Here is a 25,425-nt window from a genome sequence, read left to right as displayed (position 1 = left end):
AAACGCAAACAGGTGGGGCAGTTTGGGGGATTCTAGTCCAGCAAAGAGGTCAGAGGACAAGGCTGGGTTAAGCACACCAGCAAAAGAATGCATGTTCCCCAAGGAGATGCACGGGTGGGGGGGGTGCTTGGGGGGAGAGAAAGAGAGGTAGATTATTAGCCAGCCCTCTCTGCCCTGGCTGCTCTGGAGGGAGGGGGTCATATGGCCTGAACCATCCCAGCTATGAGGAAATGAACACCAGCAGTCTATTGCTGGGAATCCCCCCCCCCGCCTGGGAGCAAAGCAACCTACCTTCCCTTCTTTGTTTTGAAAGAGCTCAAATTAAGTCCCCATGAACGAGCAACTCAAAGCAAGCTCAGCCTTGCCGTCCCATCCCGTCCTGTCCCCTGGAGAATGTGCCCAAACCTGGAGAACACCCCCAAGCCTGTGACTAGACGGGGGTGGGTGGGTTAAAAAAGGGTGTGGACGGTGGCGGATGGGACCTTTCCCGCCCCCCAGGCACAAATTGTACCTTCTCCAGAGAATCACATCCCTCCAAGCGAGCCAGCCGGGCCAGGATTCTGCTGGGGCTAGCACATTCTGCAAGCTTTTTAGCTCAAAATAATAATAATAATAATAATAATAATAAAGGTGACTCTTCAAACCCTGCCGTGCCCCGGGTGCTCTCTCTCGCCTCCTAGTTCTCAAGAGCAGCTGAGCCCCAGGGACTGGACGGATCCTGGCCAAGAAAAAAGCCTCTTGGAAAGCCTCCAGCGATCCTCTTGAGGGTGAGGCCGGATTGCAGCCACCGAAACAGCACAAAGTGGCCCTTTCTGTTTGCTGTTGGTTTTGGCTCCATCCTTCATTCCACCTGTTCTGAAGTAGCCTAAAGAATAGCTTGGCGGGTGCTCAGGGGCATCCTTGGAATGGTTCTGATTTTATTTCAGGTGGCCTCAGAGGCATCCAGCCGGAGCGAGAATTGAACCCAGAGCTTCCCTCTCCTGCTCAGTCACTCTATGCTTTGCTCGCTTGCTATGCTTTAGGTGTTTTTTTTTAAAGTCTGAAAATACGAGCCCTTCTGGTAAATGACGAGATATCATAAAATAATCAAAATTTTAGGGCCCGAGGGTACCGGAAGTCTGCGGTTAAAGCCCCCCTTGGCGGATGGCCAACCGTCCCCTGTGCCAGGACCTCCAGTGGCGGTGAATACACCTCCTTCCAAGTCGGCCCATTCCTACTTTCAGAAAAGGTCTTCCCAAAGCTTGTCTTATAATTTAAACTGCTTAGTTCAGGGCCCCGGTCCCTAGAGCTGCAGGAAACAAGCCCACTCGTATCTTCCGTTGGGTTCTTGTCCCGCAGCTCATACAACATAATGGACTCAAGCTACAGGAAGCCAGATCTGGGCTGGATATCAGGGGGAAAAAAACTCCTGTTGTACACAGTATGACAATGGAAGTCATTACCTGGTAGCGAGCGCTCCGACACTGGAGGCATTCAGGAGAGACCTGGACAGCCCTCTGGCCGATCGGCTTTGATTTGGATCCGTGCCTCGAGCAGGAGGTTGGACTCGATGGCTTTACGATGGGCCCCTTCTGACTCCTTTATTCTATGGTTCTATGATTAGTGGGACGTGGTGGCGCTGTGGATTAAACCGCAGAAGCCTCTGCACTGCAAGGTGAGAAGACCAGATGTCATGAGATCGAATCCACGCGACGGAGCGAGCTCCCGTCGCTTGTCCCAACTCCTGCCAACCTAGTCATTCAAAAGCATGTGAAAATGTGAGTCAATAAATAGGTACCACCTCGATGGGAAGGTCACGGCGTTCCGTGTCTAGTTGCACTGGCCACGTGACCACGGAAACGGTCTTCGGACAAACGTTGGCTCTATGGCTTGGAGACGGGGACGAGCGCCGTGCCCCAGAGTTGGACACGACTTTGACTCAAGATCAAGGGGAACCTTTACCTATGATTAGTGGGAATGGTGACTTTTTCTGTGTTGCACCCTAACCAAAACCTGGAGGTACCCCTGCCGTACCTAGGTAGAGTCGGCACAACCGACAGCCGCAGCCACTCCTGGCTCTCTGGAAAATATTCCGGTCTGGCAGGTGTGTTTCTCAATCCCCGTTCATCTCACAGGGCCATCAACCTTCCAGGTGCAGGCCTTAAAAAACGAAACAAAAGCCAAACCAGGGGAGGATGATCTTCCGGAAAAGGGGCCCTTTGTGAAACAGCTGTGTTTCCTCCACTGAGGCCATGTGGCCACACGATGGGGGTTTCCTGCTCTTCTCCCCATGCCGTCACCGGAAGACCAAGACCAGCGTCCTTCTCCCACGGAGGGGGGGGGGAGGCTCCTGGGTTCTAATGCTAACCCAGAAAAAGTAAGAGAAAGCGGCGGCTGCAGGATTCCCAGTGAAGGGATAGATGGGTTTCGTTCCTAGCACTCTGGAAGGATAAAGGATGTGCCCAGGATGTTCTTTCTGAAAGGAAAGAGGTTTCGTGGTGAAATCCCGGACTGGTTCAAGGAAGGAATCCAGCAGGAGTAACTCAAGCCCTTATGTACACACAGCTTTTAAACCTCCTCCGGTCTTCCTGCTCTTTTGTTTTATTTGGTGAGCCTGACGGCTTTTGTGAGGCCAAAATACATTTTTGCAATCCCAGCTTCTGGATAGAAACTCCACATTGCCTAAAATGTCTGGTTTTGATTCTTGTAGGGACACCTTTCGGCTTTTGGTGTGAACGTTTGTCGTCATGGGTTTCAAAAGTTCTGGCACCCTGCCTTGATTTCCTCAGAGCACATGCTGTTAATCTGTTTTTAAAAAAAGACACAAATGGAAAAAAATGTTTTAAAGCATGGGCAGAGTAGCTAGCTCCCTTTCTTTGACAAATACCTTGACTCGTTCTTCCCCCACCCCTCCCATAATCTTAAGAAATAACATCTTTTCCCCTGTGCAATTTCTGGTTGACAGGGAAAAATAATTAAACCCGAAATACCTGTCCCACAAACTTTCCTGGTGCCACAACATCATACAGTATTCCTCTGTCCTGGAACCTGCTTTGGCCAACCAGATTCTGGCTGTTAATACCTTAATAAGTATTAATGGTGTGTTTCTGTTTGCTGTTATGTACCATCAAGTCGCCTCCGACTTACAGTGACCCCATGAATGAATTATCTCCAAAATGTTCTGTCCTTAATAGTCTTGCTCGGTGCTTATAAACTAAAGCCTGTGGCTTCCTTGAGGGAGTCCGTCCATCTCGTATTGGGGTCTTCCTCTTCTCCTGCTGAAACATTGATTTCCGAGCATGATGGTCTTTTCCAGAGAATCCTGCCTTCTCAGGATGTGACCAAAAGTAGGACAGCTTCAGTTTTGTCCTTTTGGCCTCCAGAAAGAATTGAGCCTTTGTTTGCTCTAAGACCCCCTGGTTTGTCTTTCTGGTAGTTCAGAGTGTCCACACAGCTCTCCTCCAGAGCCACATTTTGAACAAATCCGTTTTTTCCCCTCCTTTTGTCCACTTTCTTTTCTGTTCCGCTTCCACACTCCTCACATAAGCATAGATGATTTCAATCTTGGCCTCCAGGGACACATCTTTACATTTGCTGAACGACAACATTTTTATTATATTCTCCTGTATTTCTTTGATCCTTTTCCGCTCACCCCTACCCCCAAATTGATTTACAGTGCACAGATTAAAATTTGAAAAGAAAATAAAATAGATTCAAAGGCTGCTGTCCTGCCAAAGATTCGTCCAGGCCTGAAGGGGAGATGAAAGGACCCAGTTCTGAAAATATTTTTTCCCCATGGGGGGGTCATCCTCACAGAGTTTGCAGAGGATAAAATGACCATAAATGTGGTTTTTTTTTAAATGAGAAAGGCTTGCCCTAATTCAAGAGAAGAGTCACCACCAAAGCTGGGGAAAGTCCCTCCCCAATGTTTGTTTTTTTAAGTGACACACCCCAGCATCTCCCCAGTCATGCTGGCTGGCTGGCTGGCTGGGGGCTCTGGGAGATGTAGTCCATAAAAGGAGCTGCTCCCTCACCACCGTCTTCCTACTACTATTCTTCTTCCTCTTACTCATGGCCTGTGGGGGGGGGGAGTGATGTAAAAGTGGAACGTCCACTGCAGACGGGGATGCAACCTGGTTGAGCAAGTCAGGAGCCCCAGAGAGAGTGTGTCTCATTCATTTCCTCCCTGGGTGTGGATTGCCCGCCCGCCTGTCCCGGGGGCTCCTGCCCTCCCCTGTGGTTGCCTCTACCTAGGAGAGCCCTCGTCTCGTGCCAAGCGCTGCCTCTCCTCCTTTCTCTCTCTCTCTCTCTCTTTCTATCAAGGTGTGAGATCTGCAGCCCGGGTTCTGTGGAATGGTTAACCTGAGGCCGTCTTCCCCCTGAGCCAATCATCGGAGCCGGCCCAGCGGAGCCGCGGAGAGACTAAAGTGCCCGGACACACCTGGCCGCAGCCTCTTCTGGCGAAGCCGCCTTTCCTGGCAACAGCACCACCACCACCGCCGGCAGCAGCAGCAGCAACAGGGACGCCTGACTCTGCCCAGAGAGCCCACCTGGCAGGATTCCAGCCCGTTCCCCATCATGGTCTTCTTGGCTTGGGCCCCCTTCGCTCTGATGGTCTGCCTGGCAGGGACTCCGGCCGTGCGAGGCCACAGCGCCGGCGAGCGGAGCCCGGAGGAGGCGGCAGCAGTGGCGGAGATGGGAGCCCTCCTGTCGTCGAATCAAGCAGGCGCTCTGTCCCGGGGCTCCGTGGAGGCCCTGTTAAATATTGCGACGGCTCGTGTGCAGTGCCCGACAGTGCCGTGTGAAAAGGTAAAGAGAGGGTGCAATCGCCCGGCTCTCCCAGGCGGGTTGCTGGCTGGGTCAAACTCCAGCGCTGGGTTCAAAGGGCCCCGAGGTGTGAAGGGAAGAAGCATCTCTGACTGCGCGCACGCCGTCGGCCACAGACACTTTGCGTGCAGGCAGGCTGAGGATGGGAAAGGGCCCCAGAGAAGCAGGAGGGAGGCCAGCCCTCGGCGGGGATCACCCACAGGCCCTCTTCTCTGCTTCCTCGGTTTGCCTTTAAGTCCGCCTGCCTTCCTGCTGTATTGGGATGAAAGCCCCATCTTCCCCAGGCAGCACCCCCCCCCCCCGGGTGGGAGTTGTAGCCTGTGAGGACACCAGGCGGGGCAAAGCTGCTTTCGGGAAAGCTCCTGTTTGTTTGTTCTTTTACAGCAGAATCCCCCACCCAAGCATAACCATGGGGGTTGCTAGTAGGGGATTCTGGGATTTGTAGTCCAGGAAGAGAGGCCCTTCCCTGAGCTCTGCTTTAAAACCGCCGCCACCATTAGCATAAGTTCCTTGTGTTGTACCTCTGAGGTTTTCTGCCTCCTCTCCTAAGAGGGATTCCTAAGCGTGGCTAAGGAGGTACAGTACATGCAAGCGTGAGTCAGTTTGTGTTCGTGTATTCATGTCTCTTTTCCTAAGGCAGACAAGTAATTTCATGCTCAGAAGTGCAAACTTGCAACAATCACAGCCCACAGGCTTCCCTCCGTGGTGTGGCTGATTTCATGCCCTTAATAACAGGTTGGAGAACAATGCCGTTTGGCAACCATCCTTCCACCGAAGTCAGACAGCGCCGTTCTTAGAACCAGCTGAGAAACGGCTCAGGGGGAAGAAGCTAAAAAGTGGTCGGCAGCAGGAGGAGGAGAAGGAGGAGGCGGTGGCAGAAAACCCCCCCCGGGTGGGTGTCACTGGTTTTTGTCCATGAAATTGTTGTGGGGGGGATAAGAAACTGGATGACTGACTCATCCAGAGCTGGAAAAATGACGGTCGGGGATTTCAACATGCCGGGTCCCTCGCAAGCGTGGCCACTGGCTGTGTTGTCTCGGGATCTGAGGAGCTGTTCTTCCAAAAAAGTGAATTTGGCAAAGTTAAAGGGGAAAGTGGTGGGGAAGTGGTGAGAATAAAAAGGCACTGGCCCTCTAAGGACTCAACCAGATTGTTTCAGAGGGAGCTTTTGTGTATCAGACCCTCTTCTTCAGCCAAAAAGAGGGTAAATATCACGTATTTCAAATATTCAAAAAAGTAAGCTTCCATGCTTGACTCCTGTCCTGCCTACACACAGCTATGCAAAAAGACAACAACACAGAGCGGGGTGAAAATACAGGCTTCTCTCTGCCCTTCCAGGTTTTGTTGCAAGGCTGTGAGCAAAAAGCCGAGATATGATCTGTGCCATTGGCGACACAAACAGAGTACGAGGATGGCATTTATCTCTGACGCATGAGCAAGAAAAGACGAAAATCTGATTTTGCAAGAGCTGGCCAGTTAAAGCCATCTTTGCATTCTCTGGTGCAGGTTTTTGGGGCGGGGGTGGTTCCAGTGTGGTCAGCTGGCGGCAGAGGGAAAAGGGATAATGCATGAGATCAGAACAGGTGTTGAAAAGGAACAGGCTCCCCCCCCCCCCCGTCTTGGTCTGGAGGAACGTCCCTCTTTTGAATCATTGCTTTTTGTTTTATATCAGACCAAGAGGGAAAAAAAAAAAACGCCACAAACCCAAGACAGGAAAAAAAAAAAAACAGGTTTTGGCATCTGCAAGACTTAAGCATTGTCTTTTAAGGTGGCATGTCCCAGGGACGTGGTGGCGCTGCGGGCTAAACCGCAGAAGCCTGTGCTGCAGGGTCAGAAGACCAAGCAGTCGTAAGATCGAATCCACGCGACGGAGTGAGCGCCCGTCGCTTGTCCCAGCTCCCGCCAACCTAGCGGTTTGAAAGCATGCAAATGCAAGTAGATAAATAGGGACCACCTCAGTGAGAAGGTAACAGCGTTCCGTGTCTAAGTCGCACTGGCCACGTGACCATGGAAGATTGTCTTTGGACAAAATGCTGGCTCTATGGCTTGGAAACGGGGATGAGCACCACCCCCTAGATTCGAACACGACTGGACAAAAATTGTCAAGGGGAACCTTTACCTTACCCAAACTCCAGATGTTCTTAGAATTCAACTCCCAGAAATCCTGGCCAGCAGACATGGTGGTGAAGGCTTCTGGGGGTTGTAGTCCAAGAACATCTGGAGGGCCAAGGTTGGGGACCCCAGTTCTAAGAGATGCTTAGCCTGAGGCTCCGGCCCTAGGGAAGCCGGTTGCCAGCTGCCCAGATTTTTCTTACAACCCAGACTGGTCTGTTCCTCTTTGGTGAGAATCTCTTGAGGATGCAACGATGGATCATAGAAATCGCAGAAAAGTGAAGTTGGAAGGGGCCTACAAGGCCATCCAGTCTAACCCCCTGGGGCTCAAGGCAGGAATACAATCAAAGCAGATCTGCCAGGTGATTGTCTACATTCCTCTTGAGTGCCCCCAGCATTGGAGTGCTCACCACCTCCCGAGGTCACTGGTTCCCCTGTTGCTCTAACAGTTAGGAAGTTTTTCCTGATATTCCACCGAAATCTGGCTTCTTTTAACTTGAGCCCAATGTTGCGTGTCCTTTACTCTGGGATGATAGAGAACAGAAGACTGTCTCTTGCTATGAGGTCTGCAGATAAAGCTGATCTGGTGGTGGGGTCTTGTCAATTTTTGGGTTTGTTTTTTTTAAGTTGCAATTTGGTTTCATCCAATTCCCCCCTTTTATTTTTTAAGGAGAAAGGTGGGATAAAAATATTTTAAATCAATTAGTCAGTCCTGTAGTTACAGAGTCAGTGCCTGGCCTTAGAGAAGGCTCTCATCATCTCCCACCACCCGCACCCCCACCCCACCCCCACCCAGATGGTGCTCTCTCCCTCTGAGCCCTGCGTGTGCCATTTCTGGTCAGTCACTCTCTTCCCCTGCCTTGCAGGGGTGGTGGTACCTACGGTCCTCTCGACAGGGTTCTGAGAACTACCGAATGTGCTACCAAAATGCTACTTAATACCGATCCCCCTTCAGGGGAGGGAGATTTGGTACAAAAGTCAGGAAAAGTCACATTTTTAAGCACTTCCCTTAAAATCGCCTGGGAGTGGGTCTGGGGCACCGTCGTCTGAGAATCTGGAAACGAGTGGCTTGGACTGAAACTTTGTCGAGATTAGAGCAGGTTCACTAAAACCGTGAATTTCACTGTAACACATTGTGCATGACGATGCATCGAGGAACAACGAAATATTGGGTCAGGTTTTCGATCTGACCTGGACTGAGAAAAGCACGTATGAACTCCTGGACAGCTCCGCGGTTCAGATCTTTGGCTGCAGAGCCGGAGGTTGGACGTTTGGTTCCCCAGCTCCTCCAGACCCCCAGCCAGCCTCCGGCTTCACCTTGTTTCCCCCCACACACACACCCTGCAGCTCTGGACTGGACGTTAGGCAAGCCATCTGGGCAACACACAACCCTTGATTATTGTGACTTTTGTTGTTTGCTGTCGGTGTTTGGGCTCGCCTTCGTATTCCTGTCATTTTGATGCTATAAATGTAATGTTTCTTGGGAAAAGGCACTTTTCGCTTGTCCCAGTTCCTGCCAACGTAGCCGTTTGAAAGCATGTAAAAATGCGGGTAGATAAATAGGTACCACCACGGTGGGAAGGTCACGGCGTTCCGTGTCTAGTTGTGCTGGCCACGTGACCACGGAAACTGTCTATGGACAAAACGCTGGCTCTGCAGCTTGGAGACGGGGATGAGGGCCGCGCCCTAGAGTCGGACACGACTGGACTAAATGTCAAGACGAACCTTTACCTTTACCTTACCTGCACCAGGAGATGGTCTTCTGTGTTTAAGAGTGTCTTCATAAATCTTGAAGCTACCCATCCCATTTCAACCCTTTCATCCTGGATGGCAAAGCCAGGACCTCTCGGTTCCGCCAGTAGGATCGTTCCCCTACTTGGCTTGGTCACATCGGCTTCCTGAGTCTGAAAAAGTGTAGCTTTCCCACTGGGGCACAAGCCATGGTTCAATAGGAGAACAGGCTGCCGAAGGGGTTCGACGACGCCAACCACAGGTCTGTAGCTGGTGGGCCCACCTTATGGCAGGATAAGGACTGGCCCTCCAGCCCCATCTTTTGCCCCTGACGTTGGGCTGGGGATTGGAGTTGCTCCTGACCTGGTGGTTCCCTTCTTTTGGGATCCCAGCTGTCAGAATCTCTTGGACCGCGTGGAGTCAGTGGCCTTTGCAAGAGGCGACTTCCAGTCCCAGAGGCTCCTTTCTGGGGGGGGGGGGGAGAGGCAGCCCTGAACATTCCCACGCACGAGCGCAGCTTGTTTTCACCCAGGAATTTTGGGCACGGCTTCCCCCCAGGGCCGAGGTCTGCTGCCCCCGTTGTGCTTTGGAAGAAACAGACCGCAGGCATCAGAACGCCTGGAGGCTGGGTGTGGGGCCCCCAGGAGATATTTGAAGTATTGCAGAAGAGCCGGAAAAACCTCTGGTCTTGTTGGCAGGGGGCCAGTTGGAGGGGCAAAAGAACCCAGAAAAAAATCCTGTCCTTCTCTGGAGGGCTGTCTTTTTTAGCTTCAGTCGAAGGGCTGCTCTCCTCGCTTTCACCCTTGGGAATTATCATCTAGCTAGCTTCCCCCTTCACTATCCTCTCCCATATCCCTCCAGTTTTGTTATTACAGCCAGCCACTTGGTGTGAGGGTCAAGTTAGTTCTGACCTAGGGTGAACCCACCCCCAGTTGGGTTTTCAAAGTCTGCAGGATTTTTAAGGAGTGGTTTTACCAGTGCCACCACGCTGGGAGCTTCTGCAGCTGAGTAAGGATTTGAACCCAGAGCTCCTGAGTCCTACGCCAAGATGTTGCCCGCTCCACAGACTCAAGATAGTGTTAGCTGTAATAACTTCAGAGGCGTCACTGCATTAAGGACTGCCAGTGTGCTGTGACAGTGAGAGTGTCGGGCTACTATGCCGCCTGCGGTTTGAATCCTGGCTCAGCCATGGAAACTTGCGGGAGGGGAGGGGGGGCTGGCAAAACCATTCCTTCATTATCTCACAGACCTTGGAAACCTTATGAGGCTCATTACAAGTTGGATGAAATTTGACAGCACATAGCGTGGCAGCTACATCCCAATCCCAAAGAAGGGCAGTGCCAAAGAATGCACTCATTTCACACGCTAGCAAGGTTATGCTCAAAATCCTCCAAGGGAGGCTTCAGCAGTATGTGGACCGAGAACTCCCAGAAGTACAAGCTGGATTCCGAAGGGGCAGAGGAACTCGAGACCAAATTGCTAACATGCACTGGATTATGGAGAAAGCCAGAGAGTTCCAGAAAGAAATCTACTTCTGCTTCATTGACTATGCAAAAACCTTTGACTGTGTGGACCACAGCAAACTATGGCAAGTCCTTAAAGAAATGGGAGTGCCTGACCACCTTATCTATCTCCTGAGAAACCTATATGTGGGATAGGAAGCAACAGTTAGAACTGGATATGGAACAATTGATTGGTTCAAAATTGGGAAAGGAGTACGACAAGGCTGTATATTGTCTCCCTGCTTATTTAACTTATATGCAGAATACATCATGTGGAAGGCTGGACTGGATGAATCCCAAGCCGGAATTAAGATTGCCGGAAGAAATATCAACAACCTCCGATATGCAGATGATACCACTCTGATGCCAGAAAGTGAGGAGGAATTAAATGAGGGTGAAAGAGGAGAGTGCAAAAAATGGTCTGAAGCTCAACATCAGAAAAACTAAGATCATGGCCACTGGTCCCATTACCTCCTGGCAAATAGAAGAGGAAGATATGGAGGCAGTGACCTTCTTGGGCTCCATGATCACTGCAGATGGAAACAGCAGTCACGAAATTAAAAGACGCCTGCTTTTTGGGAGGAAAGTGATGACGAACCTTGACAGCATCCTAAAAAGCAGAGACATCACCTTGCCAACAAAAGTCCGCATAGTCAAAGCTATGGTTTTTCCTGTCATGATGTATGGAAGTGAGAGCTGGACCATGAAGAAGGCTGACCGCTGAAGAATGGATGATTTTGAATTGTGGTGCTGGAGGAGACTCTTGAGAATCCCCTGGACTGCAAGGAGAACAAACCTATCCATTCTGAAGGAAATCAACCCTGAGTGCTCCCTGGAAGGACAGATCCTGAAGCTGAGGCTCCAATACTTTGGCCATCTCATGAGAAGAGAAGGCTCCCTGGAAAAGCCCCTGATGTTGGGAAAGTGTGAAAGCAAGAGGAGAAGGGGACGACAGAGGACGAGACGGTTGGACAGGGTCACCGAAGCGATCAACATGAAATTGACAGAACTCCGGGAGGCAGTGGAAGATAGGAGGGCCTGCCGTGCTCTGGTCCATGGGGTCACGAAGAGTCGGACACGACTAAACGACTAAACAACAACAAAGTGTGGCAGCTGTGTTTGGCTGCTACAGCAAAATCACTAAAATACTCTTAATGGCTTCTTGAAGTCTTACTTCGCATAAGCATTCATGGAAGGTAGCTCTGGTTCGCAGCCACACAGTAGGCCTCCTTCAGTCTTGAGAGACTATGGTAACGTGCTCTGAATAGAGGTCTTGGAACAGCATCTAGTGTGGCTGAGAAGGCCAATTCGAGAGTGACAATCTCTTCCACACTGGAGACAAATCCAATCTGTCCCCTGTCCAGCTCCCTGATTTTGCTGGTTTCGGGACTGCCTCTTGGCCTCGGCCTGCTGAACAAATTGGGAGAGGCCACGCTGCACCACCTGCCTCCAGGCTGAACGCTCAGACGTCAAGGTTTCCATTCTGTGAAGGTCCATTCCTAAGGCCTTCAGATCCCGCTTGCAGATATCCTTGTATCGCAGCTGCGGTCTCCCTCTGGGGTGCTTTCCCTGCACTCACTCTCCATACAGGAGATCTTTTGGAATCCGACCGTAAGCCATTCTCACGACATGCCAAGCCAACATAGACGTTGCTATTTCAGGAATGTATACATGCTAAAAATTCCAGCTTGTTCTAGGACTACTCTATTTGGAACGTTGTCCTGCCAGGTGATTCCAAAAATCCGTCGGAGGCAACACGTATGGAAGGTGTTCAGCTTCCTCTCCTGCCGTGCACAAAGGGTCCAGGACTCACTGCAGTACAGGAGTGTGCTCAGGACACAGGCTCTATAGACCTGGATCTTAGTATATGCCACCAGCTTCTTATTGAGCCGTACTCTCTTTGTGAGTCTAGAGAATATGGTAGCTGCTTTGCCAATGTGTTTATCCAGCTCGACATCTAGGGAGAGAGTGTCAGAGACCGTTGAGCCAAGGTACACAAAGTCATGAACAACCTCCAATTCTTGCGTGGAGATGGTAATAGAGGGAGGTGAGTCTATGCCCTGGCCCATGACTTGTGTTTTCTTCAGGCTGATTGTTAGTCCAAAGTCTTGGCAGGCCTTAGCAGCAGGCACGCACAGGTAGGGAAATGGACGGCAATGCAGAAGAGCTTATGCTGAACGAAGCCCCTTTGTCCTGAGGGTGCCTTAATGCTCTTTCTTGGTTTGCTGCCAACATCTGCAGACTGACATGGCCCCCACTCACCCACCCACCCACCCAGAAAAGGAGAAGCCCACTTAGTGGCTGGCCTTGTTAGTTTACCAGTATTGCGCACCTCCGGCGGCACATCAAAGGTGTTTGAGCCCCCAGCGCCAGTCTTTCCTGTTTTTGATCTATTTCTTTCAAGGCGAGGGTTGAAAGGAGGTGCCGCCAGAGAGCCTGTGTCGGGACTGCCATGGTTAACCTTTCAGGCAGCTCCTCGTTCTCGACAGATTGGGCCCACGGGTGGGAAGAGAGTAGCAAACCCACTGTATCCTTAGTCTGGATCATACTGGTGGTTCCCATGTGTTTATAAAGGGGTGTGTTATTATAGGTTGTGTTTTTTTTCCTGTTTTATTAAAGAGCGCAGCAGTGATCTTCTGCATGGGTATCCCAAGAAGCATGTGCCGTTCAGTGCACTGGAATTTAGTGTGCCTCTGACTGTCATGCTGAGTTATGGGATCTCTTTTTGAAAGGGGTGGGGAAGGGTTTCAGCCAAATTTCCATCGTTGCTGGGCACAGACAGCAATGGAGCAACTCAGAGGAGAGCTACGTCTCTCTGCTCTCTGTTTGTGCTTTGGTTTTGCAACAAGGAACTTGAACGTGTACCAAGAAAGGCAGGCCAGCAGGCCGGCTTCTCTCTCCCTTCTGTTACGAACGGGGCAAATGAAGGTGTCTGGCGATGAAGGTGTAGCAGAGCGGCAGCTTGCCAGAGTCCCACTTTCGTTCTAGAAGAGTTAAAGGAACAGCGATGCCGTGGAGAAGACCTCTTCGTTGACGTTCGGGAAAAGAGCTTCGTTAGCAGGGAAGATTCCTCAAGTCAAAGGGGGAAATGCCGAAGCCCCGCCGAGGACTCAAGATAACTTGCGTTTGACTTGAGGGACATGTCGGAGTGGAAGTGGGCCAGGTCCAGAGCATGCCTTCAGGAGGTGCACGGCGTAAGCGCATGCCAAAGAGGAAACATCCGACAAAATGGAGGGGCTGGCCAAACGGGAGTTGACCGGACAAGCTGCCAGAGTCAGATCTTTCCAAAGTGCAGGTATTATTCGAACCACAGCCAAAAATATTCCGCTCTCAAGAAACGTTCCAGATCCAGGTGCCGTATTCGGAAGGATTCCCTATCCGGCGTCCCAGGAGGAACTCTTCCAAAGCTTCTGTTCCTCCCCACCCACCCCACCATGTAATGGAGTTTGATCATTAATCCTTTGAGTAACTCTGCCCTTCAGTTTTTTTGGGGGGGGTGCGTGGAGAGATCTGGAGGGAAGCTTAAAAGTTAGAAGTCGAAAACATATGTCTGAATGCAATAGAAAATAATAACATCAAAGCAAATAGTCATGATGGCAGAAAACTTTGGGGTGGAATAAACGTTGTAAGCCTGCGAGGTAGCTGGATCCTGCCATGGTAAGGAGGAGAGGGGCGGATGGTGTGCTTTCGGACAGCAGTGGCCTGAACTACCCGGGGAGCATAGGGGCCTGGAGAATTCTGGGAGCTGTAGTCCAGAAGCAAACATCTGCATCCGTTTCATATTTGGTTTGCAAAAGGAGAAGCCTCTGCATACCCAGCCAAGGTCCTATTGAGCAAACCCCAAATCAACCTCTGTGTTGGTCTTGAAGGGGCGGACGGGACTGAAAGGGACCTGGGCTTCCAGACCTTAAGCCCAGCTGTGCCAGTCAACCAAAGCAGACCCAATGAATCAGTTGGGTCACGTTCCTGATGTAAATCCCAGAGAGGCAGCAGGTCTGATACTGGTGAGATTTGGGCTGCTCACGGTTCCTCCGTTATCCTTCTTTTCCCACGTCAAGGAGTGTAAAGAACTTTGCCTCTCATCCTTCCCTGTTCAACTCAGCCGCCTTCCCTGACCCGGCACCGTTACGACTGGGGATCATGGGGCTTGTCGTCTGGCACACAGAAGGCACAACACGTTCCTAGTCCTCAAGGAAGTTGAACAAAAGGGCAAAGGGTTGGAGTTTGGTGACCGGAGCCACCTTTCGTTCCTGGCAGAGAGAGAAAGGGGTGTGTGTGTGTCTATGGACATACCAATAAAAAGGAATGAACGTTTCTGCAGAATGATCCCAGGGCCCTGGAGCTGCTTTGGGAAAGTGGCTTTTGGGGACGAACCTTCCAGGAAACCCAGCCGTGGGTGCTCGCGTCCCTATCTGTGTTGGCCGGGTGGGGGATATTGGGGCCTTGTCATCCAGAAAGAGGACTTGCCTCGTTGTGAAAGAGTTTCCCGAAGCGGACTGACTCATCCGTCAACAAAGGGCCTTTTCAGCCATCACCTTCGCTGCCTCCTTTCCCCATTCATGCCAACCACCGCGCAGTGTCATAAGTCTTTCCGTCACCCGCGTGGCAGAAATGACGTGTCGCTTCCTGACGTGATCCAAGAGTGAAGTGTCCAGAAATAAAAAAGGAGAAGTGTCTCGGGGCTAAATAAAAAAAGAAGTCACCGGGTTGTGTCTGAATCAGTTGGTTCAAGAAACAGCATCTCTGTGCAGAAGTCAAAGGGTTATTTACATCCCAGCAAAATGACCCAGCAGCTGCCTGTTTTTTTTTTAGTCCTGTTTTAAATGTTCCTTATTCAGTTCAATTTGTTAACTTCATTTAATGCCCTCGATTATGCCACATTTGTTTTCGCAAGAGGTCGCTGCGTTCATCTGCACAAGCAAAATCTGAAGAAGCAAAAGACAAAAACACATGTTGGCACCTTGCAGACTAACTGTTGTATTTGAAGGCGAGCTTCCACGGACGCGTCCACTTTGTCAGACATAGGGAAAGAGAATGAAACGTTGAAGGAAAGATTCATTTCATACTAAATGGTCATTGACTCTTGGATGTATGTTACATTACATGCAGGCATTTATGGCTTCTGTTAAATTAGGGCTCTGTTGTAAAAATTCATCAGGAGACAGAAAACAGACACCAAGCCTGGGGCAGAGAAGGAGGGGGTTGAAGATTGGGAATTACTGTAATTTAAAGAGAGAGAGAGAGAATAGTAAATATAAAGATGAAAGAAGATGGTGTTAATGCAGGGAATATAGACAGTTTTAACCTTTGAGCCTTATGAGGAGAGATGGGCTTGGTAGTTGTAAAGAAAATAACAGGGGCAGTAAGTAATGGCAGAAGTACTACATTTGGTAAGTTCTTAAGAAACCTAGGCTTGTATTCAATCCATTTCTGTGAGTGCCCATCATGCTTATAAATTTTACTTTTTTTTGTTCTTACTGTCTGTGAACTGCCCTGAGTGCCCATGGGTCAGATGGGCGGTATAAAAACCAATCAAGCAAACAAATGAACAACAGCAACAATAACGGAGATGGCAGCATTTGGAAAGCGCCTATTGTTTCCAAGCATGCCAGCTTTTTTTATTTTCACACAGGCCAGCTTCCGGGCTGCACAGAACTCTTCGTCGGGGGTCACGACTCTGCTTTTTGCATCTCTCCCTTGCAGTGCATCAGTGTGGCCAACGTCTTTGCCCTGGTAGGGAAGAAGACGCCGAGCGGTGCCGACCTCACCTCCTCGGAGCTGGTGGGGTTCTCGGCTGGCCTGCTCTTCTACCTTACCGACCCTGCCGGGGCTTGCCAGGCGGCCACGGCCGGCCTCTGGGTGGACAAAGCCCGGGCTTTTCAGACCAGATTCTCGACGGGAAACCCAGCATCAGGACCCACCAAGGAGAAGGTGGCAGAGCTGCTCGGGGCCGTCCAGCAGAATGCCAAGGAGAGCGAAAAAGAAGCGGAGGTAACAATCCTGGGGAACATCGCATTGTGTGTCGAGATCAGATGCTTGTTAGGAGCCCAAGGGTTGCACGAAAAGCTTGGAAAAGTTCCTCCTTTTTTTTCTGGACCATAGCTCTGACTATGCCAACGGGGATTCTGCCAGCTGAAGTCCAGAAAAGCCTCTCCCCCCCCCAAGCTGCATGGGTGAGCCTTGCCTCCTGGCAGGCATCTGATCCCTACACACCATGCCGGATCGTATTCTCCAAATATATTTGTCTCAGAGGGAAATCCTATGATTTCAATGCCGTGAAACAGACTTTTAGCAGCTGTGTGAGTGAACGAAAGAAGAGGTTGGGAACTTAAAAAATCTTAGTATGGATTTTATTCAAATCCCCACGTTTGTGACGATGGTTGGGCAGAAAATGTGGGGTTTTTTGCTTAATTGTGGGAGTTTCCGACTGTAGTGATCCACGGATGGGGAAAAAAACCTTTGCGTGTTGAGGCTTTTTTTTGGGGGGGTGACACTGCTGCTAAGGGAGGGAGAAGGTTTTGGTTCTAGGAAATCTTCTTCACTGCCGAATATTCTGACTCCTGGTAGTTAGCAGAAAGAGGAAGGCGACCAGCCTGGGAGAAAGAAAAGGTGTGTCTGGAGAATGATGTGTCTAGAACTCAAACCCCGTGCTAAGTCACTACAGGCAAAACTCAGCTGGTCTGTACATGTCCCTGAAACTGAGCAAGGCCGAAACTTCCACCTCGGTCGCTTACTTATATTATTGGAGCATGTTGGTGTCAAAGGGGGTGTGTGTACACATCTTTAAGTGCACCGAGACCTTCTCGGTTCCAGAACCACCTCCCGTAAAGGTTCAAGGTTGCTAATGGCACAGTCCTTTCTCATAACAGATGTAATAATTTGTTTCACTCTGCGGTTAAGCTTCACTGTTTCCCTGTGACAGGTAAGATCTTCTAGGTTTTAAGGGAATATATATAGAGTATGAGTTCCATATATATATATATAAAGGTGGAACACATGCTCTATATATATTCCCTTAAAACCCAGAAGATCTTACCTGCCACAGGGAAACAGTGAGAGATATATATGGAGAATATATATCCATATATATATGGAAATGTATATGGATATATATTCTCCATATATATCTCTCACTGTTTCCCTGTGGCAGGTAAGATCTTCTGTGTGTGTGTGTGTGTGTACTTACACACACACACATACTGGGAGTGTGTGGGCAATTGCGCGCGCACACACACACACACACACACACAGATTTTCTACTTTTTTATATATATATTAGATTTCCTTTATATATATAAAAACATGGCAAGCTTTCTTGTGGTCGCTAAGGGCACCCTATGCTTCTGTGCTGCCCTTTCCTCTCCTACCGGTTCTCACTGTCCTTCGTCCATTTCTCATTCACAGCAAAGCATGAGGCTTCTAGGCTACCCCATAGCACTGAACGCACCCTTGGGCTAGTTTCCAATTTAATGGCGCAGGCTTGCACATTGCACGCACACCGCCCATTGCTCACACACTCCCAGTACTCAGTTTGCCAACCTCGGAAGGATGGAAGGCTGAGTCAACCTTCAAGTGGCTACCTGAGGGATTGAACTCAGGTGGTGAGCAGAGTCTTGATTGCAGGGCTGCAGTTTAATCCCTGTGCCATGAGGCTTCCCACCACAGCTCCTAGAGGGGCTTACAGTAAAATGAGAACGGTGGTGGTGGTGGGAGCCTGACCAGAAAAATCCGAGTGGCCCAGCACCCCGTTCCCCTCTTTTTCATTTCCTTCCTTCCTTTTCCAGCCCTGTGCAGGAGTGGCCCAGATCCTTGAGAAGAGCAAGGCGGTTTCCAGCCCAGTAGCCTCGGAACCGGCTGGGCAGATCCTGGCCGCTGTTGCCCACCATGTGCTAAAAGGGGGTTGTGTCCGTGCTTTGCCCCCCGTGGACTATTTTGTGGAGTATGTGTTCCACCGCTACGGCAACGAGACCAAGAACCTCACCGTTGCGGGTAAGGTGGTAGCATCTCTCTCTCTCTCTCTCTCTCTCTCTCTCTCACACACACACACACACACACACACACACACACACACACACATGTGTCACAGGGTCCCCAAATGTTATCCAAGCCGGGGGGGGGGACGGTGGGAAAGGAGAGCCATGTGGATCACCTTGCATCCATTTGGAGGAGAGGCAGGATGTATCAAATGGGAATCCATCCTAGATTAAGCCTGGATAGAAAATTCTGGGGTTTTTTGTCCATCATCATCACCACCACCATCATCATAATCTAAAAGCATTGAGTGGTAATATATAACAGATGCAAGTTTTAACCAAAAACCTAAGAATACATATGGTGCCAATATTTAACAAATACTTAAGGGTTGTGACACCCTAGATATTGAGCTGGATAAACACATTGGCAAAGCAGCTACCATGTTCTCTAGACATAGAGTGTGGCTTAATAAGAAGCTGACGACATACACCAAGATCCAGGTCTATACAGCCTGTGTCCTAAGCACACTCCCGTCCTGCAGTGAGTCCTGGACCCTTTGTGCATGGCAGGAGAGGAAGCTGAACACGTTCCATATGTGTTGCCTCTGTCGGATTTTTGGTATCACCTGGCAGGACAAAGTGGATGCCAGAGTTGGAAACAAAGAATTGGAAAAACTAACAAAGTACAGAGACCTGGCCGTTGAAACATCTCACCTCTGGAAGAAACACACTTTGGTGGTCCCCGTCATTGTCGGGGCTTGGGAACAATATCAAGAAATTTCACCCAGTACTATAAGCAGTTGCAGATCTCAGAAATCACACTGTCATTTTGCCAAAAAATGGCAAAATTAGGTATAGTGTACATCCTGCACCAATATTTAACAGATACTTAGGCTTTTGGTTAAAACTTGTATCTGTTATATAATACCAGCCACTGTTTTTATAATTTTGACTGTGCTTGGAGTTTTTTATTAATAATAAAAGGAACACTTCCTAGCTCCACTCACCGGTAACATTTTGGCAGTGGCGGTTGTTACATACAGCACTGATGTTACCTGTCTGTCATGGGTTTGGAGGGAAAGTTCCATCCTATGGAGAGTGGAAGGCGGGACATCAGGAGGAGGGGCTGTACTGTATAAATATGTGATGCGTGTGTGGTGGGAGAGGAGATGCTGAGAGACACTGGGTTGTGACGAAGCAGCAGCTGGGAAGAAGAAGCTGTTGTGGGAGTCTGTGTGTCAGACAGGGTACTGCTGTGTGTCAGAGTACCAACCTGATAGGTTCAGGTGTCTGTTGGTTAGCCAGAACTGATAGGTTCAGGGTCTGTGCTTTAAGTTAAGGGTTCTGGGTGAACCAAACTGTATGCATGTATGAGTGAGAGAAGCCACGTTACTTTATCCTATTCACCTGATTATTTTATTATCTCTGTGTGTGTATTTAAATAAACCTTGTTCTTTTTATTGTTTGAAAATCCATCCCTGGTCTGTGTGACTTCTTGTAGGGAATGGTTGGTGGCAGCTTAGTGTAACTGTGTGACATATCCCAGTAGGTCTGGGTTTGTCACATTGATTGGTGTCCAGCGTGTGGGATACGACTGGTCCAGTTGTCCAGCGGTCCAGCAAAGCCTTGGCAAGTGTGCCCAGAGCAAGGGGGGTCTAGTCAGGGACAGTCTGAGGCGCGTAGGTAATCTTCTAGGTGTACCTCACGGGGAGGTGCGCTAGTAGAAGAACGTGCCAACTGGGGAGACTTAGATTAAGGTGCTCTGAGGCAGCCTAGTTTTGGCGGGAAAAAGCTGAGGCAAAACTGCGTAGTAACAGTGAGCTAGCTTGCCAGCTGAGAGGCCCAGCAGAGGGGGGTAGGCTCTGACTGGATACTGTTGCAAGCTAAGTGCTGAAGAACAGCAGCAATCTCTAGGGAGAGCTGGTTCTGAGGCAAGAAGGAAAAAAGTGGTCGTTTTATTTTGAGGCTTGACTTTTTAAAGCAGCCTGTTCTGAGGGGGGATTATGCCCTTGACTCGAAGCCAGATGGCCGAAATGAGTGAAGTGAAAGACCCCCAGATTGACCAAGGTTCTGAGGATGAATTTGGCTCAGTGCAAGGTGACAGCACAGGAGAGCAGAACCCAGAACTTAGAAAATTGCTCATAGCCCAACAGCATGAACTGAGGATGAGGCAATTTGAACTGGAGGAAAGGTTAGAGAGAGAAAAAATGGAGGAAAGGGAAAGAGAGAAACAGCGGCAATTTGAATTAGAGAGAGAGAGAGAGAGAATGGAGAGAGAAGAAAGAATGGAGAGAGAGAAAATTGCTCTGGAAAAAGAAAGAATGGTGTTTGAATTAAGAAAACTGGAACTGATGAACCAGAACAATAATAACAATAGGGATTCTGAGGGAGGCCAACTGTCTAAGGCTGACCTGAAGAAATTCCCTGTGTACCACAAGGGAGATTGTCCTGAGGTGTTCTTTTCCTTAGTGGAAAGAGCGTTTGTGGACTTCTCAGTGAGGGAAACTGAGAAGATGACCATCATGCGATCTTTAATCAGTGGTAGCCTGGCTGAGGTTTATGCCGAGATGCCTGAGGAACTGATGAAAGATTTTGCAGAGTTTAAAAAACTGGTGTTTGCCAGACATGGGATAAATGCGGAGCAGCTGAGACAAAGATTCAGGTCCCTCACCAAAAAACCAGAACAGACTTTTACCCAAGTGGGGGCCCAATTGGTGAGGCTGCTTGAGAAATGGCTATCGCAGGAGGGAACAGAGACCTATGAGCAGCTTAAAGACTTGATAGCACTGGAACAGTTCTATTCAGTCCTGCATGGGGAATTGAAATTCCAGGTGAGGGAAAGGAAACCGAAATCTGTGGCAGCAGCCGCAGAGATCGCAGATTTTATTTCCCAAATAAGAAAGCCCTTGGGTGAGGGGAAATCTGTGGGTAAACCCAAAGAAACCTACAGCAAGTACTCTCAGGGACCAGGGAAAAGCCAGCAAGGGGGAGGGGCCCATGGTGAAGGGAAGCCCTCAGACATGAAACCAAGACCTCAGATTTTGGAGGGAAAATCAAAACAAGATGAGAGAGAATCAAAATACACCAGAAAATGTTATTTCTGTCAGGGAAAGGGTCATCTAATCTCAGAGTGTGAGAAATTAAAGCAGCTAAAAGGAATGGTGCCTCAGAATTCTAGTGGGACCAAGCCAAAAGCTGTGTTCTGTGTCCAAAAAGAGCAAGGCTCAGTGTCACTGAGGGAACCTGTTGCCATGACTACTCAGTCTGGAACAGCTACCTCTGCTGATCAGGCTGAGGAAAATGGTCCTCTTGTGGAGGTAAAGCGCTGCTTGCTGATAAAAACAGATTCTCAGTTGTTTGAGACAGCAGGAGTGGACGTAGGAATACTTGACCGTCAGTATAGGGGGCTGCGGGACACGTGTTCCCAGGTAACCCTGTGCCATCCAGATATTATTCCTAGGGAGTTTATAATCCCAAATGAGAGCATGAAGGTGGCAGGGATTGAGGGGCAGGTAATCTCTCTGCCAGTAGCAGAGGTACCTGTCAACTTTCAAGGCTGGAGGGGAGATTGGCGGCTAGCGATTTCATCGACTCTGCCAGCAGCCGTGCTCGTGGGAAATGACCTGGCTGAACATGTGAAACGGGTGCTAGTGATTACACGCTCACAAGCCACCACAGGGACAGTTCAGGGGGGTAATGATGAGCCAGAGACGGAAGCAGAGGGGAGTTCAGAAGCTGTGGTGGAAACCTTAACCACAGACAGCAGATTTGGACAGGAGCAAAAGGCAGACGCCACTCTCCAAAAGTGTTTTGAACAGGTGACTGACGCCCAGCTAACACCTGAAACCCCAGTGAGATTTCTGGAGAAAAAGGGGATTTTATATAGAGAAACCCTGAGGAATATCTCAAAAGGGGGAGATGGGATCAGAAGTCAGCTGGTGGTACCTGAAAAGTATCGCCCCATGATCTTACAAAGGGGTCACTCTGACATGTTTGCTGCACACTTAGGGGTGAAAGGGCCCCTTGATTGGATCAAACAAATTTGGGAGCAGGTCACCCAGGATGACCCACAAGACGTTGTGACATACATAGACACCTTGATGAATGACCTAAAGAGAAATCTAGAGCTGGCAGCAGAAAACCTGCAAGCTCAGAAGGTCAGACAGAAAACATGGTATGACCACAAAGCTAGAGAGAGGCACTTTGACCCAGGGGAGGAAGTGCTTTGGCTTAGGCCCTGCAGAGAGAATAAACTGCAGCTCAAATGGGCAGGACCATATAGGGTCATTTCCAAGATGTCAGACCTGAACTACCTTATAGAGCAGGAGGAGAACCAAGCAAGGAGGGTGGTTCATGTGAATGCCCTAAAACCCTACTACAGAGGGGAACAGAGGGTTTTATTCGCGATAAAAGCAGCTGAGAGTGAGGAAGCTGAATTACCCTTCTGGGAGGGTAGAGGGGAAGTAAAATACAACCCAGAGGAGGTAAAGATCAGTCCTGCACTCACCCAAGACCAGCAGCAAGAACTAAAAATGCTGCTTAGTAAATATCAACAGGTGTTTTCCAACAAGCCGGGGATAGTGAAGGGAGTGATGCATCGGATCCACACAGGGGATGCACCCCCGCAGGCAGTATCCCCATACCGAGTAACGGGACCCTATAGGGACAAGGTGCGGAAGGAGCTGGACGAGATGCTTAGGGAGAACATAATCGTCCCCTCTTCTAGTCCTTGGTCCTCTCCGATAGTCCTTGTGGACAAGCCTGATGGGAGCATTAGGTTTTGTGTTGATTACAGGAAATTAAACCGTGTAACCACTCCTGATGCCTACCCAATGCCCAGGCTAGACAACCTGATTGAAACCATAGGGGGTTGTCGGTTCATCTCATCATTGGACCTGGTAAAGGGATATTGGCAATTAAGAATTGATCCCAGGGATCAAGAAAAGACTGCCTTTTGCAGCCCTTTTGGTCTCTATGAGTTTCGAGTCCTGAGCTTTGGTCTCAGAAATGCACCAGCCACATTCCAAAGGCTGATGGACCAGACCTTGGCAGGGCTCAGTGACTTTACAGTGGCCTACATTGACGACATAGGGATCTTCAGTAATACCTGGGAAGATCACCTGATACACCTGGAGTTAGTGCTGCAGAGGTTAAGTGCAGCAGGGCTAACAGTAAAGGCCAGCAAGTGTCAGCTGGGTAGCCCAGAAATAAAGTACTTGGGTCACATGGTAGGGGGAGGAATGATAAAACCCCTGGAGGCCAAAATAGAAGCTGTTCGTGATTGGCCTAGACCCAACACCAAGAAAAAGGTCAAATCATTTCTTGGGTTGGTGGGCTACTACAGAAAGTTCATCCCGAGGTTTAGCGAGATTGCGGCTCCGCTGACCGATCTGACGAGGAAGAAGGCTGATGACCGCATCCCGTGGACCAGCGACTGTGAAGCGGCGTTCCAGAGGTTGAAGGAGGCGTTAATCAACTATCCAGTCCTGCGTGCTCCAGACTTCGACCGGGAGTTCATCATCTACACCGATGCGTCTAACAGCGGGGTAGGAGCAGTTCTGTGCCAGGAGGATGAGAATGGTGACCAGCATCCAGTGTTCTACCTGAGTAGGAAACTCCAAAAAGGTGAGAGACATTTGGCAACCGTGGAGAAGGAGTGTTTGGCCATAGTCTACGCGATCCAGAAGGCCAAGCCTTACATCTGGGGAAGACATTTTGTTTTGTGTACTGACCATTCACCACTGCAATGGTTAAAGACAATGAAAACCCACAATAGCAAACTTACGAGGTGGGCTTTAAACCTACAGGACTATGACTTTGAAGTGAAGGTGGTCAGAGGGTCAGTGAACTGTGTTGCTGACGCCTTATCAAGAAGACCTGAAGATTGAAGACGGCGAAAGAACATGGACTATGTGTATATAATGGTGAACAAAAAGTAAAATGTACCTGGTTTTGAAATTGGTTTGTATGAATAAAGGTAAATTGATGTAATGTTAATGGTAAATGTTTAAATGCATAATTGCTATGGTTAACTTAGAGTGTAAGGTTGAGTAAGTATATATGGTATGTATAAATGTTTTTGTATGTTTTATCAAGGTTGTTTTTTGGTGAAAAGCACCTTAGCTTTCCCCCTACAAAACAACTTATAAAGAGGGGAGGTGTTACATACAGCACTGATGTTACCTGTCTGTCATGGGTTTGGAGGGAAAGTTCCATCCTATGGAGAGTGGAAGGCGGGACATCAGGAGGAGGGGCTGTACTGTATAAATATGTGATGCGTGTGTGGTGGGAGAGGAGATGCTGAGAGACACTGGGTTGTGACGAAGCAGCAGCTGGGAAGAAGAAGCTGTTGTGGGAGTCTGTGTGTCAGACAGGGTACTGCTGTGTGTCAGAGTACCAACCTGATAGGTTCAGGTGTCTGTTGGTTAGCCAGAACTGATAGGTTCAGGGTCTGTGCTTTAAGTTAAGGGTTCTGGGTGAACCAAACTGTATGCATGTATGAGTGAGAGAAGCCACGTTACTTTATCCTATTCACCTGATTATTTTATTATCTCTGTGTGTGTATTTAAATAAACCTTGTTCTTTTTATTGTTTGAAAATCCATCCCTGGTCTGTGTGACTTCTTGTAGGGAATGGTTGGTGGCAGCTTAGTGTAACTGTGTGACATATCCCAGTAGGTCTGGGTTTGTCACAGCGGTCTCACCTCCATGATTTTGGCCGTACTCGTCTTTCCGAGGCCCTCATCCTTGGGGCAGGTGCCTCTGCTGAGCTGTCAGGCGGGGCTAACAGCCTCGGGTGTTGGGAAAGTTACCTTTTTGAACTACACCTCTCCCAACCCCTAAGTGGTCTTTATGGGGCGCAGTGGAGGGGGCCAACAGGAGCCTCCGCAGAGACCCTTGAAAGATATGACAGGGTGCCTCTCCCTTCTGTGTTTGCAATAGCCTTGACCGAGCTCATGGAGCAGCTGAAGATAGGCCCCAAGGAAGAACACCACGACCACGCGCATGATGACCACGCGCATGATGATCACGCGCATGACGACCACTCGCATGATGACCACTCACATGATGGCCATTCACATGGTCGCCCCGTGCATGGTCATGCACATGTAGTCCCTGCGCACAACGATTCGGACGGCCACCCGAGGGGCAACGTAACTGAGCCTTCCCTACTTCATGACGATCACCACCATGAGGAGGAAATTGAGCACCACCATGAAGGCACAACGGAAAGAATTCTGGCTCGGAAAAGACGAAGCGTCACAGATGCGGACCATGACAGAGTCTGGGACACGGTGAGTA

The 25,425-nt window shown here is 49.5% G+C and overlaps 1 protein-coding gene across 2 annotated transcripts in view; it reads left to right on the top strand.

The window, feature by feature from the left end:
* Window positions 1-25,425, top strand: part of SLC39A4 (solute carrier family 39 member 4) — a 58,775-nt gene that overhangs the window by 21,689 nt on the left and 11,661 nt on the right. The window contains exons 3-6 of one of the 2 annotated variants that reach the window (XM_078392089.1): window positions 4,303-4,788; window positions 15,855-16,142; window positions 17,936-18,140; window positions 25,066-25,418. In XM_078392089.1, coding sequence (XP_078248215.1) covers window positions 4,558-4,788; window positions 15,855-16,142; window positions 17,936-18,140; window positions 25,066-25,418 — 1,077 coding nt within the window. In that variant the 5' untranslated portion in view covers window positions 4,303-4,557. Of the gene's footprint in view, window positions 1-626; window positions 4,789-15,854; window positions 16,143-17,935; window positions 18,141-25,065; window positions 25,419-25,425 lie in introns of those variants that run through there. The other variant, XM_020814902.3, reaches the window with a different exon arrangement.

Source organism: Pogona vitticeps, chromosome 4 (genome assembly GCF_051106095.1).
Source record: "Pogona vitticeps strain Pit_001003342236 chromosome 4, PviZW2.1, whole genome shotgun sequence".
Classification (NCBI taxonomy): Eukaryota; Metazoa; Chordata; class Lepidosauria; order Squamata; family Agamidae; genus Pogona; species Pogona vitticeps.
This window is presented reverse-complemented; position numbering and strand designations above follow the sequence as displayed.